At 44.3% G+C, this 16,019-nt stretch overlaps 6 protein-coding genes across 6 annotated transcripts in view; 5 read left to right on the plus strand and 1 right to left on the minus strand.

Moving 5' to 3' along the window:
- The window catches only part of LOC128296739 (centrosomal protein of 135 kDa), a 30,477-nt gene that overhangs the window by 11,085 nt on the left and 3,373 nt on the right, over window positions 1–16,019 (minus strand). Inside the window, exons 4-6 of the mRNA XM_053032221.1 lie at window positions 6,546–7,834; window positions 6,260–6,470; window positions 6,079–6,194 (exon numbers count right to left, since the gene is read on the minus strand). Coding sequence (XP_052888181.1) covers window positions 6,079–6,194; window positions 6,260–6,470; window positions 6,546–7,834 — 1,616 coding nt within the window. The remainder of the gene's footprint in view (window positions 1–6,078; window positions 6,195–6,259; window positions 6,471–6,545; window positions 7,835–16,019) is intronic.
- Window positions 3,513–5,332, plus strand: LOC128296753 (uncharacterized). Its single transcript, XM_053032236.1, has 4 exons — window positions 3,513–3,901; window positions 3,975–4,134; window positions 4,206–5,026; window positions 5,281–5,332. Exons 1-4 carry the CDS (start codon window positions 3,513–3,515, stop codon window positions 5,330–5,332), a joined length of 1,422 nt encoding a protein of 473 aa, XP_052888196.1.
- LOC128296763 (luciferin sulfotransferase-like) lies at window positions 8,211–9,520 on the plus strand. Its single transcript, XM_053032246.1, has 5 exons — window positions 8,211–8,587; window positions 8,656–9,004; window positions 9,075–9,180; window positions 9,254–9,332; window positions 9,400–9,520. The coding sequence occupies exons 1-5, from the start codon at window positions 8,250–8,252 to the stop codon at window positions 9,518–9,520; spliced, it is 993 nt and encodes a 330-aa protein (XP_052888206.1). The 5' UTR covers window positions 8,211–8,249.
- On the plus strand, window positions 10,175–10,973 carry LOC128296773 (luciferin sulfotransferase-like). Its single transcript, XM_053032257.1, has 3 exons — window positions 10,175–10,624; window positions 10,688–10,793; window positions 10,862–10,973. Exons 1-3 carry the CDS (start codon window positions 10,244–10,246, stop codon window positions 10,939–10,941), a joined length of 567 nt encoding a protein of 188 aa, XP_052888217.1. The 5' UTR covers window positions 10,175–10,243; the 3' UTR covers window positions 10,942–10,973.
- LOC128296758 (luciferin sulfotransferase-like) lies at window positions 11,475–12,693 on the plus strand. The gene is made up of 2 exons (XM_053032242.1): window positions 11,475–11,834; window positions 11,910–12,693. The coding sequence occupies exons 1-2, from the start codon at window positions 11,497–11,499 to the stop codon at window positions 12,577–12,579; spliced, it is 1,008 nt and encodes a 335-aa protein (XP_052888202.1). The 5' UTR covers window positions 11,475–11,496; the 3' UTR covers window positions 12,580–12,693.
- On the plus strand, window positions 13,301–14,521 carry LOC128296767 (luciferin sulfotransferase-like). The gene is made up of 5 exons (XM_053032251.1): window positions 13,301–13,620; window positions 13,685–14,033; window positions 14,098–14,203; window positions 14,263–14,338; window positions 14,401–14,521. Exons 1-5 carry the CDS (start codon window positions 13,301–13,303, stop codon window positions 14,519–14,521), a joined length of 972 nt encoding a protein of 323 aa, XP_052888211.1.

Below are 16,019 nucleotides of genomic sequence, written 5' to 3' on the forward strand. Positions count from 1 at the left end.
CTGCATAAAACCTAATTGTAGAATTTGCATAATTTTTCTGCAATTGTTTCCACGCTTAGAGCACTCACCGACCCCCACACGGTACAGCATTGCCTAGAGGGTGAGGAAATTATACAAAAAAAAAGCTCACTGCTTTAACATCGTAACCTCGTTCAACCAAGGCCGTTCGAATTGAGCATGATTGCATGATCTTTATGATCAGTTCTACTACTCTCGAACTTTAATGTGGGGCATACCGAGATTAACATACTTCGCCCGAGGGACCTCATTAAATCGGGATCAGGAAATAAGAATCCTCACCTTTAAAAGCTTTAATAAATTTCCACCTTCTGTTGCTTTTTAAATACCAACAGCACGTGCCAGCTCTACCATGATCAGCAATTCAATCGGAAAGATCCAATTGTGTTCCTCTGGGAAAAAAACTACGTGGTTGAGGGAAAAAGGTTTTGAAACCTCTGGCTTATCCACCATCCCAAAACAAAAACAGTTCATCTCATTAGCTTGGTTTTGATTTCATCTTTACCACCATAAAGAGAGAGAGAAAAAAAACTCCACACAACTAACACCGTTGCATCAGTTGGGGACTAATCACTGCGGGAATCACTACTACCCCAAACTGGATGCACAAGACATCCTCCTACCGTGGAAAAAAAAACTACACCTAAAACACTCTTACTACCTAAAACACATTTCTATCAGCACACGATCACCATCTTTACGACCTGCAATGATGATGACAATAATTTCGAAATTAATAGCACCCCGCCATCCGATTGCGTAACGCTTTATCACCTCTAGCCTTCCACATCACCCCGGTGTTGGCCGACAATTGGTGCCAAGATTTGTAGGTCATCTGCCCCGCACAGCAACACCGAGTTGGATAGACCGTTGATGTACCGATCATGGGATCGGTTGGAAGATTCGTGTCGAAGCGTTGCATGTTACAGTCACATACGCGCACGTTCGTCCGCCCGATTCCACGTTGGTCTTTAAACGCCAAAAAAAAAACCACAAGGCGTTACTTCACCCGGCGTTCGATCAGAAATAGTCGTCGATTGTTTGGGCTACCATCGACAACTCCCCGAGTCGTGCTCTTAAGTGTTGTCTTTCTTCACAAATGCTATAAAAAAAGCATCCAGCAACAAGCCGTGCGCCATCATGGTTAGATAGGGGCCACTCCAACGTAGGTACTCGAGCAAGATCGAAGGATTTGATCCCGCGGCCCTATCCGTGTGGCCGATACCGTTGCTTTGATTTTCCCTTGCGGTTGGAGTTATGTAACTATCACAAAAAGATAAAAAGAAAAGAAACTTCATCATATTCCCGGATCGACAATAGCAAAAGGGGCTGCTCCTGCCACAAAACCGGTGGTCAAGTCAACGTTGAATGTTAAGTGCTCCGCACCACCGTTGGCTTCGTATTGACGCGCCTTTGCCCATGTACAATGGTGTCAAATGCAAAAGGGTCTGTAATTACAACAACTTCCGGCATTGTGTGTTTTGAACCAGTGGCGTTGGTTTCCATTTTTTGGCCCATACTCAGCACATCACGTCGATCGGTTTTGCTCTTTTTAGCTACCGCAACAAAAACGCAATTGATAACACAATAAAAAGGCAGCGAGCTGTATGATGCCCGCTTCGATTATGATTGTGCACATGCACACTCCTTTTTACATCATCGCCTAATGGGTCTGTCGATAGAGCTGCAATCATCTTGTCACCATCCGAATTCAAATCATTACTGCCGACAAACGGATCGTGTCAATGTTACCTTAGTTGCAAAGCTAACCACCAGTCATTAACTTCATGAGGATACACACACCACCGGCTGGGTCTTGCCAACAACAATGAAAACGTTATTAGTTAGCTTACAACAATGGAATGGTTTAACGTTCGTACAAACAACCAACGATCATCACACCGTCTCCTCTGTCAATGGCGTTAAGATTTCCTGTTTTTCCAACACCAGAGAAAAAAAAGGTGTCAGAAAACATCGTTCGATTTTTAATGCATTTTACAATAACCTCCGACTATAAGTTCAAACATAACACGCGGAATGTTTTCTCTTACAAACAAAATAATAAAATTAACTACAACACCAATCGTTTTATGGTTAAAATTATTATGGGAGAACAACTCCCAGGCAGGTGTGTCACACGCAAGCACAGAATGTGATTGATGTCGGTTGTAAATGAAAGCGTATTCATGTTTTATTTATGACCGCACCGTCCACGGTCGATCGGTTTCGCACGATCGTACCAGAAAACCTGCATGACCGGGTGAGTGACGAACCGTTTAACGGCTTCCGAAACCCGTGACCTTGAAACTGGGCGCTTTACTACCGATCATAAACGATATGTTGCTTCCACTTTCATCGGTTACCTTGAGGTTACCCATCACCATCCCAGCAGCAGCCCGCCATCAACGAGAGATTTTGCGACATTCGGTGCCCGTAACACGAAACCAACCGCTCGAACTGGTGTTGGACGTTGCATAATATCTGGAGCAGATGGCAAGCGCACAAAATGGCACTCTCCCACCTCCCCCCGAAAAAGGGGTTAAATCATTGCGCCCCGAAGGTGGAATTTGGTGGAGCTAAACACCAAAACAACACCAACGAATTCGCACTGTTACGCAGCATTCGCGAGTGATTTTGTGAGTGCATCTGGAACTATTTCTGGAGCACAAGGGGCCCCGGGGGTGGAAGCGAATGGACTACATGAAATGTAGGCCATCACCACCGTGATCGTGCGAAATGGCACGAGCACTGTATTAAGCAATGGTCAACAAACGTCACACGCAGCGTCACATTCACTTTCCCTGCGGGAGATACGGCATTACGAGCCGGCGAGGTGAGGCCGGCAGTTCCAAAGGCCAAGCTAAAAACGGTCGCTCATTAAAAACCGGTATTTAGAAGACTACTTCTGCCCGAAAAAAAAGGAGATCAACAGATGTTTGTTTTGTGTGGCTCGGTGGGTAAGCGCCACCTTTTATGGATCTACGCCTTGGGCCTGCAGTGGGGAGGGAGTGATCTGATAACGACCCGACCCGATATCGGAGCGTCAAGATGCATGCTGCGTGCCACCAGCGCGCTCCAATAGATGGAAATTTATTCATTAATCACCGAGATCGTGCGGTGCAATCATCGATATTAGCTGAAATGAACATCGAAATTCACAAATAGCCGCTGATGATGCGCTGTCAAACAGGGTGAAATGTCTTATCTGTTCAGCAAGAAATAACAACCATCGATTGACGCTACCGGCTGTATGAATTTCATTTCGGCAGATGTTGCCTTTGTCTGCATCTACATGTGTTAATTAGTATCACACAGAGAGCTAACATTATACAGCTCAACACTACATTAGCGATACAAGGTGTAACTGTTCGCTAAGTAGTATGTAACATTTATGACGATAATTTACTTCTAATTAGCAAATGAAAACCTATAAAAACACCTCCAATTAACACCGCACGGCGCTGTGCACCTTACTCTACTCCAACAGCACTGTGATGAGGCATGCATCCGTATGGATGTGTATCCTGCTGACATTCTACAACCTGCAAGCGACGTCACTGGCGGCTATCGTACCACCGCCATGGAGCGATCCGAACAAGAACCCCTGCGCTGCTCAACCGGGCGGCTGGCAGCTTCTCTACTGGCCGCCGCTCAAACGCTGCTTTAAAATCTTCCAGCTCGGTTATCCCTGTCCCGACACGATGGAGCTCAGCCCGGTCGGGGCCGGCACGACCGGGCTCGGTTCCACCGCCGAATGTCGATGTCCACCGGGTACCGCCCAGTCACCGCTAACCAAGAAATGCCACAAACTCTTCGAACGGGGTCCGTGCGAGTTCGGTCAATACTTTGCACCGATTGCCGATTCGGCTGGAAGGAGTGCCATGTAAGATATACTTCCCTTTCCAAACTCTGCCTAAAGCTCCTTACATGTAGCCTCCTTCCCCCCCCTTTTATAGACCAAAACAACGCTGGGGTGTCTGCAAGTCGACGGAAATCTGTGACAGCGGAATGATCTATTGGCCCCAGGACAACAAATGCTACCAGATACACACCAAAGGCCCTTGCCCGAAGGGAAAGCTCATCAGCTTAGATAACAACGGGATTGCACGGTGCAAGGTGAAGAGAAACGTCTGTTAACGGAAAACAATTACCCTGCAATAATATTGTATCCTTTCTCTAATGCACAGTGCGAAAACGAAGGCGACTTGAGCAACTACTTCCACGAGGACACCGAAACTTGCCATGAGTTTTTCACCAAAGGGCCCTGCCTCGGTACGGGCGAACTATTTCTTCCCTCGCGTAAGTGTGCCTGTCACGAGCGTTTGCCACACTACCACAACGAAACCAACCAGTGCTACGAACTGGGCACGATCGGACCGTGCCCCTTCGGCCATACGTTTATCGTGGCGGACAGCAAACGGCAATCGGAAGGATCTAGCGGTGGCATGAAAGCGGAATGTCGCTGCAAGGATGGTTATGTGCAGTGGAAGGACGGCTACTGCTACAAGCTGTACACGCAAGGGCCGTGTGAGTTCGGGTCGTTTGTCACCGAAGCAAACGTATGTGCGGTAAATCCGTGCGACAAAGGACGGCTGTACTTCCCGCAGGAGAAAACATGCTACCGGATCGGTTCCCAAGGTCCGTGTACCTTGCATCAGGTGGTCATCTTTGACTTTACCTCACGTCCCTCGCTCGACGGCATCTCGTACAATGGTATGTGCGGGTGTTCGGGCGTCATCTCCAATCTCGACCAATCCTGCACGGATGAGGCGGATCAGATACCGCAAAGTGCGTGCGACAGTACGCCCGAAATGGTCGAGGTGAATCGTCAGTGCTACAAACTGTATACCCGCGGACCGTGCGGACCGGGTCAGTGGCTGGAAGCGAAGAAAATCCCCACGCGCATACGATCGGCAGCATGCGTGTGCCGGCCGGGTTACACGCCGTATGAGCAACCGCTCGCTAACGGTGTCATAGGCTGCCAGGCGCCCAGTGTCGGCATTGCCAGGTACTTAAACCAACGGCGTCATCTACACTCGCGAGCTCCCGGGAATCTCACTCTTCCTTTATCCTGAGTGTCCTAACCTAAACATTCCACGCACGCTTCCTCACAGCCCTCGTCTCGCTTTGTAGATACGCTTTTCGCTGTACCATCATGTGTCTATGTTTACTATCATCTGCTATCATCATCATTTGTTTCTGCTTCTTTCTTTTTTCACATTCGACACTATTTTACTGTTCATATGCTCATCTTCGCGAAAGATGGTTCATGAGCTTGCTAGGCTTTGGAACATCCGACCCGGACGAATACTGAAAATCAACAGAACTACAAACATGCCTGAACGAACCGGTTTCACTATTCATGACACACCGAAGTGCTTCAACCATCAAGCCCCATTACCACTATGAACATACCAGCACCAGACTGTAGCACGATCAAAAAGCAATAGCATAATTCCCTGTTGTTTGCACGCATTGATTGCTTCCATATGCACTCCTCAAGCGTATAGTTAAACCAAATGCACATTTCCGATACTTCATCGCTTTATACATCGATTCAGCAGCTATGAATTTTCATCCCATTTGAAAGTACCCTGCGAATTTGATCCAAACCAGTGTGCCATAGGACAACAAGATGGACAAATCAATTACCATGGGTCGTCTCTGTGTAAATCGAGCACCATTCATTCATTTCCTATTTAAGTGCGTAATGTTAGCTACGATATTTGTAAAAAGAAAACACCATCGCATCTTTGATCTAGTATCTAAATAAACTTAATAATACAAATGATATCTATTTCTTCATAACGCACATAGTATTTACTTGAGTGAATAAATTTATAATACGAGGCCAACATTGTTTCCCCCAAGAGCTTGTAATACATTCCCAGTCTTAAAATAAAAGCGATGCATTGTAGAGTGCAAACGAAAACTACTATTAAATGACCGTTTCGTAATTAGACTGAATAGTGTATAAGTACGTGTGTAGAAAGATATAGTTCTACAAATAAATAAATAAATACAGTATAAATAAATAAACATAACATTGTGCAGACTTACTCAAGCTTCCGTTGCATCCTATCAATCGTAGACTGGAGATCTTTCCTTCTCGTCTTCAAGTCGGCCAACTCCGCTTCGGCTGCGTACAAACATTCCGTTTTTTTGTCCAACTCCATCTGAAGGGCCAAGTAAAATGAATTATAATTCTGGTTGTTTTTTGATGAGATGTACTGCTTTATACCAAAAGTTTGTCTTTCTCTCGTACTAGCGCTGCGTTCGAAGTCCTGAGCACATTAACTTCTCCTTTTAGACTGCCAACCGCTTGCTGCGCATCTTCAGCGCTGCTGCCAGCGTGGAGTAGCTTGCTCTCGGTCGTACCAAGCTGTGTTTCGGTGCACAGAAGGCGATTTTGATATTGCATCAGAGCAGTATCCGATTGTTCCTGAAGTATTCTGGAAATCATAACAATATTATACGAAAAGCATGAACGAATAATCTCCGCAAATAATGTACAAATATGGACTTACTTCAAATGTGAGTAAGAAAGTTTCAATTTGCTATAGCTATCCTCAACTTCTTTCACACGATTTTGCAGTTCTCGATTTTCTTCCTTCAATAGCTTCGCCTTCATTTGAGTAGCCGCTTGTTCACCATGGAAATTACGCTTTTCTGCTTCCAGCTTCTCTATCTGTACGCTGTACTCAGCTACCAATTTATCGTGCTTGGTCTGTTCTCCCTGTTGATTGCGGGTGGATTGTTTTAGCTTTTCGCGCAAAGCATCACGCTCCTCTGTGAGTTCCCGGATCTCACTCTTGGCAACATCCCGCTCGCGCTCGATTCGATGAATGGCCGCTTGTACGGAAAGGCTCGATTGTCCCGAACCGACAGAATCAGCCGTCTTCAACCTTCCTGCGCCGGAACTGGACGCCGTAATAGGTCGATTTGGCTTGCGCTGAGAATGCAGCTCATTTTTAAGCTCCGCCAGTTCGTGGTCCTTTTCTAAGCTTTCCCGTTTCAATTGAGTCACAACACTATGCTGCCGTTCCGCATCCGAGCAGTATCGATCGCGCTCTTCCTTCATGTGGTGCAATTTCTCCTCCAGATCGGTACATCGATATTTTAATGATTGTATCTCCACCTGACTTTCAGCGCTGCTAGTTACCATGTTTTTGCCATGATGCTGATGTCCCTGTGTTTGATCTAGGGTGGCATACTTTTGCTTTAGCTTAGTATATTTTGTTTTCACCTTTTCAAAGTCCGCTAGAAGCGTTTGTTCGCGGTCTTTCAAATCGTTCAGCTGCCTGTAGAGTTGTCGCTTTTCTTCGGTCGATTGCTTCAGCGCATTTTGAAGCATCACATCGGACGGGCAGGCAGATGAGGATATGGAGCTATCGGATAAGTTATGAATTTTGTTCGCACCCGAGCACAGCTCTAGCAGGGATTCAAGTTCTCGCACACGCAGTTGCGACTGTTGTAGCTTTATCTGCAAATCCGAGTTTTTACGATCGCGCTCTATAATATTTAAGTTTGCTTCCGATTCCACCTTCATCGCAACGTTTTCAAATTCACGTAGCTCTTTCTCGAGCTGGTGATTCTTTTCCGACAGTCGGCTAAGCTTCCGGACGGTACGTTCCTGTGTTTGTTGCACCTCGTGAAGCTCCTGTTGCAGCGATAACTTTTCCTGCTGCAACGTGCTAACATCGTGACCGAGCTCGTTAACATCACGATAGCAACAGTCTTTAGCCAGTGCCGCAGCTGGACGTCCCCCCGCAAACAATGTACCGAGTCGTTGTATTTCCCTATCGCGGGAATTCACCTGCAACGGAATAAACAAATAATAAATTATACGCTGAACAAATCAAATGACTAATGGCAAAGTGTGATTCCGAAATATGCTCTCACAACTTTTCATCTGCCAATAAAACTTAAAGCATACAAAATAAAAATATACAAACTCAATCTTAATATTGTTTACGCTTGTCCGTCAACCACTGCCTTGGCTGCTAAAACCTTCAATCTAACTATTACATTCTATACCCAGGCGCTTTCACACTATTACCCCGTTCTTATCAGTTGTTTATGATCTGAAAAAGAATACATCAAGTCCACAGTTGCTATTTAATCAACAATCTAAACAAGCCGACACTTAGTTAGTGCTTTGCTTCTAACAATGCTTGCCACGCTCAGTCGGTGAATTACATTGCGTTAGTTAGTTGCAACTAAACATAGCCATGTTCACCTACAACTCTCTTACATCTGAGCTAGCGAAAGCTGTCCAGGTGCCGGTCAACGGTCCCCTGGTGGAGGTCCTCCTAAACGATCCGTCAGATCTTCCCAGCGGAGCCGCCGATCGACCAACACCGCCGGCGTATTGTGTGCTAAACGATAACTACAGATTATCCGCCGACAGAATACGGAACCTCACCGTCTACGAGGACGATTTGTGGATCGTGACAGCCCCGAAATGTGGTACAACGTGGACCCAGGAGATGATGTGGTTGCTTGACAACGATCTCAACTATCAAAAGGCATCCGAAATCAATCTCATTGACCGATCAATCTTCCTCGAGTAAGCCTCTAAAGCAGCGTTTCCCTCGATTGTTTCTACAAATTTAGATCATTTCTTCTATGAGCCAGATTTTGCACTCTAGTGCCTTCATTCGATCAAGATACCATTGCGCTAGTCGAACAGATGAGACGTCCGCGACACATTAAAAGCCATCTACCGATGGCACTGCTGCCCAAACAACTGTGGATGGTGCGACCTCGAATCGTGTACTGTGCGCGTAACCCGAAGGATATGGTCACCAGTTTCTCCCATCACTATCGTCACATGCACGGATACATGGGCACCAGGGAAACTTTTCTCGAGGCAATACTCCAGGACGTCGTCATGTTTCAACCCCAGATACCACACACGTTAGATTTTTGGTACATACGCGACGAGCCGAACGTACTTTTCATACACTTTGAAGAGATGAAGCGGGTAAGAATCGACACAGATAAGAAATGATTAAATATTTGCACATTAACCACTCGGATTACTACAACCACAGAATATGGGGAAGGTACTTGAAAGGACCTGCGAATTCCTCGGCAAAACATACACTCCAGAGCAGCTCAAACGGCTTGAAGAACATCTATCCTTCGAAGTCATGAAGAGTAAGAATGCTTGCCAACCTTAAGATAAACAGTGTCTAAATCTACCATATAATTACTATTTCCGAATATCTAGAAAATGACTCTGCCAATAACTCCATACTGTTGAAATTAATGAAGTCTATTTCGTCAACCGAGACAAAAGATAGCTTTCAGTGAGTATGCATAATAGTTGTTAAAAAATCATTTGAACCAATTTACACATTTGTTTCCACTTCACAGATTTATGAGAAAGGGACAAATTGGATCCCATCGTGAAGAGCTCTCCGGTGAATATATCCAGAAACTTAACGCCTACATTGAACGCCATTTAAAGAGCAGTGGCTTTAAATTCATGGAGTAAACAAGAAAATAGAGATCTTTGCAGCATTTAATATGATATATTAAATTAAGAATTGATTAAACTACATTCCTTTTACGGACCAAACTCAATCATGGCATCAATCACAACCACAGAAGTATGTTTCTGTTCGAGCCTTCTTGAACCAAGGTCACCCGAAAAATACAACTTAATAAATTCTTTACTTGTATGCGTGTTATACTGCGCGGTGCCAAATTCGACGCAGAACTAAACAAGCGGAATAGCGTTGGCTGCGTTAGCAAACAGGTTGCAGTGTTCGTTGTACAGTTACAGTGGCGGTCACACATTAAACTTTAGAAGAAAACTGTTCCAGTATCCATCCAACACAATCAATATGTTCTCAATTAAGCCATTAGATTCGGCACTAGCCAAAGTGGTTGAGGCACCAATGCATGGAAGCACAGTAGAGGTGCATCTCAACGATGGAAGCTATCTGCCAACCGGAGAAAACCCCCGCAAGCCGACACACTGTGTGCTAACACCGCAGTATGTGACTCAGGCCGAGCGCATTCACAACTTCACCGTGTACGACGATGACGTATGGATACTGAGCTTCCCCAAGTGTGGTACCACCTGGACGCAGGAGATGGTGTGGTTGATAAGCCACGATCTAGATTATAAAACAGCATCCGAAGTGAATCTGCTTGATCGTTCGATATTTCTCGAGTAAGACCCGTGATGAAATGACATATTTATACTGGTTTAATGAAGCCTAACGCAAAGTCGTTTTATTTTAGATTTTCCGCGTTCGTGCTCAACTATCCGGGCGATACGATCGACCAGTTGGAGAAGGCAAGCCGACCAAGACACATTCAGTGTCATCTACCGATTGCCCTACTGCCCAAACAAATCTGGTCCGTTCGGCCAAAGCTTATCTACTGTGCCCGTAATCCCAAGGATGCTACCGTAAGCTTTTTCCATCATTATCGCCACATTCACGGTTATCAAGGAAACATGCCAGATTTTCTGGATGCTGTGCTAAGTGATCAGATACTGTTCGGACCACAAATACCGCATACGCTCGACTTTTGGAACATTCGCAAAGAGATGAACATACTTTTCATTCACTTTGAAGAAATGAAAATGGTAATATCCACAAGAAAAGGTACAGATTCGGAATAATTAATTAAATGGTTCGATTGGTTTTAGAACATGAATGCTGTGCTGCGAAGAGTTTGCAAATACTTTAACAAATCTTACACCGATCAGCAGCTGGCGGAGTTGGAAAATCATCTATCCTTTGACGTTATGAAAAGTAAGTAGAACCCTTGGCTTCAGGATCACCGAACCACAATGAAAAAACACTGTTTTCTTACAATCCAGACAACAAATCAGCAAACAATTCTTGCGTGCTGGAGCTAGTAGAATCACTATCGGGGAAAAAGGTGGAGAATTTTGAGTAAGTTCCTTAGGTGTTTGATTAAATGCATCCTATATTTTGATGCATTCCATCATACATTTTCTGCATCTCTATCTCACCCAGATTCATGCGAAAGGGAAAAGTCGGCTCTCATAGTGAGGAACTGTCTGCCGAGTACATCAAACGATTTACCGATCACATCGAGAAGCATCTTCAAGCAAGTGATTTCCGTTTCAAATAAAGATGATATACTACACGATACCCCTACAAGATCAACGATCTAAAATACAGAAATAATCATTAAAAATAATTATCCATAGTTGTTATTTTATACCGTTTTAAATATCAACACTAACTGGCAGCACTGGACACGATCAAGCGATTGTGGGACCGGAATTGATGACACGCATACACATAGGCCTTTAAACTGACGGTCAATACGAAAGCAGTAGATAGAGAAAACGGTTCAAAAACAAGACTATTGCGTACGCTGGGTAAGCATCAACCTGCTGCGGTTCCATTCGTTTCGCTACCTTCAATCGCGCAAGTGCCACTCTCGAACGTTTGTGCTACAGTGATACGTGCTCTACGATCTACGATGACATTCGAATACATCGATATAGAAGACCCAATATTTCAGGCTACCTGCCGCGAACGTAACGAGGAAGATTACGTGCTAGTGCGTTGCAACGATTATGATACCGTTCCGATCAATATCCCCAACTGGACCCCGGAACCAGTATGCTTGTCAAGACGATACGAGCGTATCGGGCAGACGATCAAGGAGATGGAAGTGCGACCGGATGACGTTTGGATCGTAACGTACCCAAAAAGTGGAACCACCTGGACGCAGGAATTGATCTGGTTGGTTTGCAACGGACTTGACTTCCAGCAGGCGAAAGATGTTTCTATCGATGCGCGGTTTCCCTTCATTGAGTACGTCACACAAAATGTTATTCTACTTTAAATGCGCACACGTCGCTTAATCACACACGTTCCGTTTTGTTGCAGCCTATCCGGGCTCCGTGATCTTCCGGAGCCGTTTAATCCACTGCGCGATGCACTCGAGATGCCTTCGCCGCGCTTTATCAAATCGCACCTACCGCCAGCCTTTCTACCGAACGCTCTGTGGACGGTGCAACCGAAACTCGTGTACGTACGCCGAAATCCGAAATCGGTCGCAGTCTCTTACTATCATCACTCCGTGTCACTGCACTGCTACAAAGGAACTATGGAGCAGTTTATTCGTTCGATGATAAACGAATTGGTTTACTATTCACCTTACCATAAGCATCTGATCGAGTACAGTGAGCTACGCTATCCCAACATGCTCTCACTGAGCTTCGAAGACATGAAACAGGATCTACCGAGCGCCATTAGACAAGTATGCCAATTTTTCGACAAAACGTACAGCGACGAGCAGATCGGGCAGCTCGCCAACCATCTAGGTTTCGATCAAATGCGCCAAAATGCATCCGTCAACCGACGGCAGTGGATTGAGTACAATCTGAAGCAAACCAATAGGGCTGATAAGCTTAACGAAAATGATATGCAGTTCATTCGAAAGGGTGAAACGGATGGGTGGAGAAAGGAACTATCGCAGGAACTGATTGAGGCCATAGATCGCTGGACATTGGAGAAGGTACCACAAGACAGCAAATATGCACCATTGTTTCATTGAGTGTTTCAGATAATAGTACAAGCATATTTGTTGTGTTAATACTCTTTTACGATAACGACAAATATATGTGTGCTAATTCGAATAGAGCAGTTATCAGAAGCTTTGTGATTATAAGTCAAGATAAGAATATGTTATATACCGAATGTTTACTATGAAGTTTGATAATAAATATCTTTCAAGAAATTGGCATCATTATCAGCATTAAAAATACCACCAGCTGGATAAAAATAACTAGCGGGGATGGTGAGTTAACTCTGCTCGCTTCATGTATAACACATGACCTATATTTTTCACTTATCAAAAAACAAATGCAACTGGTATTTTTATGAAACGAAAGAACCTTTTCATAAACAACTTCTTCTGCTTCCTAACTGATAAGAATGTCGCTACACTATAATGCAGCTTTGTGTGCGTTTGCAGCAGCCAAAATCTCAAACATTGGAGTAAAGCATATACTTATCTTTTACCCACAGTGGCGGTTTATTGCGACCGTCCCACTTCGCAGACTTTCACTTTCGACCTTCGCAAACGTCAGAGCAAATTAACGTCACGGCCACTGCGCAAGAAAACGACAAGAGCTTACTATTACGGAGTCTGTGGTAGTCTCGATTCTACTCTTCGTGCATTCACAGCAACACGGTAGAGCACTTAAGTAAACATTCGAAAGATCGATCAGTTTCGATCTGACCCTCCGTCTTTTAGCACAGCAAACAGCAGCACCATGTCTAGCTCTTTCACTATTGCTGATATTGATTCTGATCTATCCTGTCCTGGGGCGTCCTCTTACGTCAAGATACAGCTTAACGATCTGACCGATTATCCCTTGGCCAGCGCACCACCACCAGCTATCATTCCGGCAAAGTTTCGCAATTATGCACAGCGGGTACGCGACTTCCAGGTGTACGAAGATGACGTGTGGATCGTAACATATCCAAAGTGTGGCACTACGTGGACACAGGAGATGGTCTGGTTGATTGACCGTGACCTAGATTACGAAACGGCACGGAACGTGAACCTCAACACACGATCCATTTTTCTAGAGTAAGTTTGAATCTTTGGTTCAATTCTATTTCCATTTTTGCAAATAAATTCCTATGTGGTACAGAATTGGTGGCATTGCCGACAAGATTCCTGTGGATACAGTTACGGTAGCAGCCAACTTGAAGCGTCCAAGACACATTAAATCCCATCTTTCGCTGGCACTACTACCAAGACAGCTATGGACAGTGAAACCCAAAATTGTTTACGTGGCTAGAAATCCGAAAGATGTGGCAGTGTCGTATCTTCACCACTACCAAATGATTATGGGTTATCGCGGCTCGAAGGAAGCCTTTTTGGATGGATTACTGGAGGATCGGGTAATGTTTTGCCCACAGGTGAAGCATGCCCTTGATTTTTGGGCCTTGAAAACGGAACCAAACGTACTGTTTCTGACTTACGAAAGTATGAAAAGGGTAAGGAAATTAGTAGCCGACACTTATTATTGTACAGTTCATAAAACTGTGATTTATTCCACAGGATCTCCGAAGTGTTGTACCAAGGGTGTGTGACTTTTTCGGCAAATCTTACACCGCCAATCAACTAGACGAGTTAACAGTGCACCTATCATTCGACCAAATGAAAAGTATGTCACTAACAATTGGTGGTCAAAACATTATGCTTAAATTACATGTTTACTTGTAGAAAATCCATCCACCAACAATGACGAAATGGTGCGAAATGCAATGAAAATGAATGGCCGAGAAGGAGAACACTTTGAGTAAGTTACTTGACGGCTACATTTGTAACATTATATACTTATTTACATTCCCATTTCTAAAGATTTATGCGCAAAGGAATCGTGGGAGACTTTCGAAACGAACTATCGCCGGAGTACATCGAGAAGTTTGATAACTTCATCGAGCAGCAGCTTGCTGGCAGTGACTTTAAATATGATTTGTAATGCGAGAAATACAAAAAAACAAAAACAGGTTGAAACGAAACGCTTTGCCTAACAGCAAACCTTACAACTGCCAACAACTCATGAAACATTACTCAGGTCGTGTATAATAAACAATAAACATGTTATCGTAAAACAATTGCACTTATACTATGAAAGATTTTATTTATGCCTATTACAATCAGTTTGTGCTACGCGTCGAATAGAAGTGTATTTCTGCAGTGAATAATTTGTTTCTAATTTGTTCGGAAAGAATAGAATAGTTTCAAGCACTAAGTGGTTAATGCATATTTTTACATCAATAATACACCTCAAATATGCCAAACTCTTAACGTTCGATATTGTATATCATAATCATAGCCTAGACAAGATTCTATTACGAATTGAGTTTGATGTTCAGTTGTACAAACAAAACATTCCAGCTGGAATAAATTCAGCTCAGCTTGACTCACCAATTTCCCAACGGCTCAACGCCACTTCAACAATTCCCAGACAGATTCTGTTATCAGTGTTTATACGTTCTATTTATCTGATTTAACTACCATCATCTCAGAAAAACAAACAGTCGTATGCATAATTAGCGTAAAGCATAATCAGTTCTCCTATAATCGCATATCAGTGCCTTGGCAGTTGTACAACAGTGACCAACTATTGCACACTTCATCCTCAGGGCAGACTAAAGATGGCATCAACATCATTCACATTCACCGACGTCACCGACGAATCCGTTGAGCGCAAAGAGAATTCTCGCGACGTACTGGTGCAATTGACTGATCTGACGGATTATCCGCTGGATGCCACTCTAAGCCCACCAGCTCCAATGATTGTGTCCGAAAAATATCGCAACTTCGCGCAGCAAGTGAGAGATTTCCCAGTGTACGAAGATGATGTGTGGATCGTGACATTTCCCAAGAGTGGCACTACCTGGACCGAGGAGATGGCCTGGTTAATCAATCACGATCTGGACTATAAAACAGCGCGCAACTCCAAATTAAACACTAGATCAACTTTCTTAGAGTATGGATAAAATTCCGGCTAGCGCAACCAAGAAAGATTATTCATACTATTGTTTTCATCCACTGCAGGTTTAGTGCAATTTCAAACCATTCTACGATTGATACGTTTAACATCGCTTACAACAGTCAACGTCCACGTCAGATCAAATCTCACCTACTGCTTCCGCTACTGCCGCGTCAACTGTGGACGGTAAAACCCCGTATAATCTACGTCGCACGCAACCCAAAGGATGTGGCCGTATCGTACTTTCACCATTGCCAAATGTTGGTTGGCTATCGCGGCAATAAGGAAAGCTTTTTTGAGGGATTGATGAACGATCGTGTTACATTCTGCCCGATGATTCAGCATGTGCTTAATTTTTGGTCGTTGAAGGATGAACCAAACGTGCTGTTTCTAACCTACGAAAGCATGAAACGCGTAAGGCAAGCACTCGAGGCTCGATACCATTTACAACACTCATTTGCATCTGTTCCATTCACGCACA

Source organism: Anopheles moucheti, chromosome 2 (assembly GCF_943734755.1).
Source record: "Anopheles moucheti chromosome 2, idAnoMoucSN_F20_07, whole genome shotgun sequence".
Lineage (NCBI taxonomy): Eukaryota > Metazoa > Arthropoda > Insecta > Diptera > Culicidae > Anopheles > Anopheles moucheti.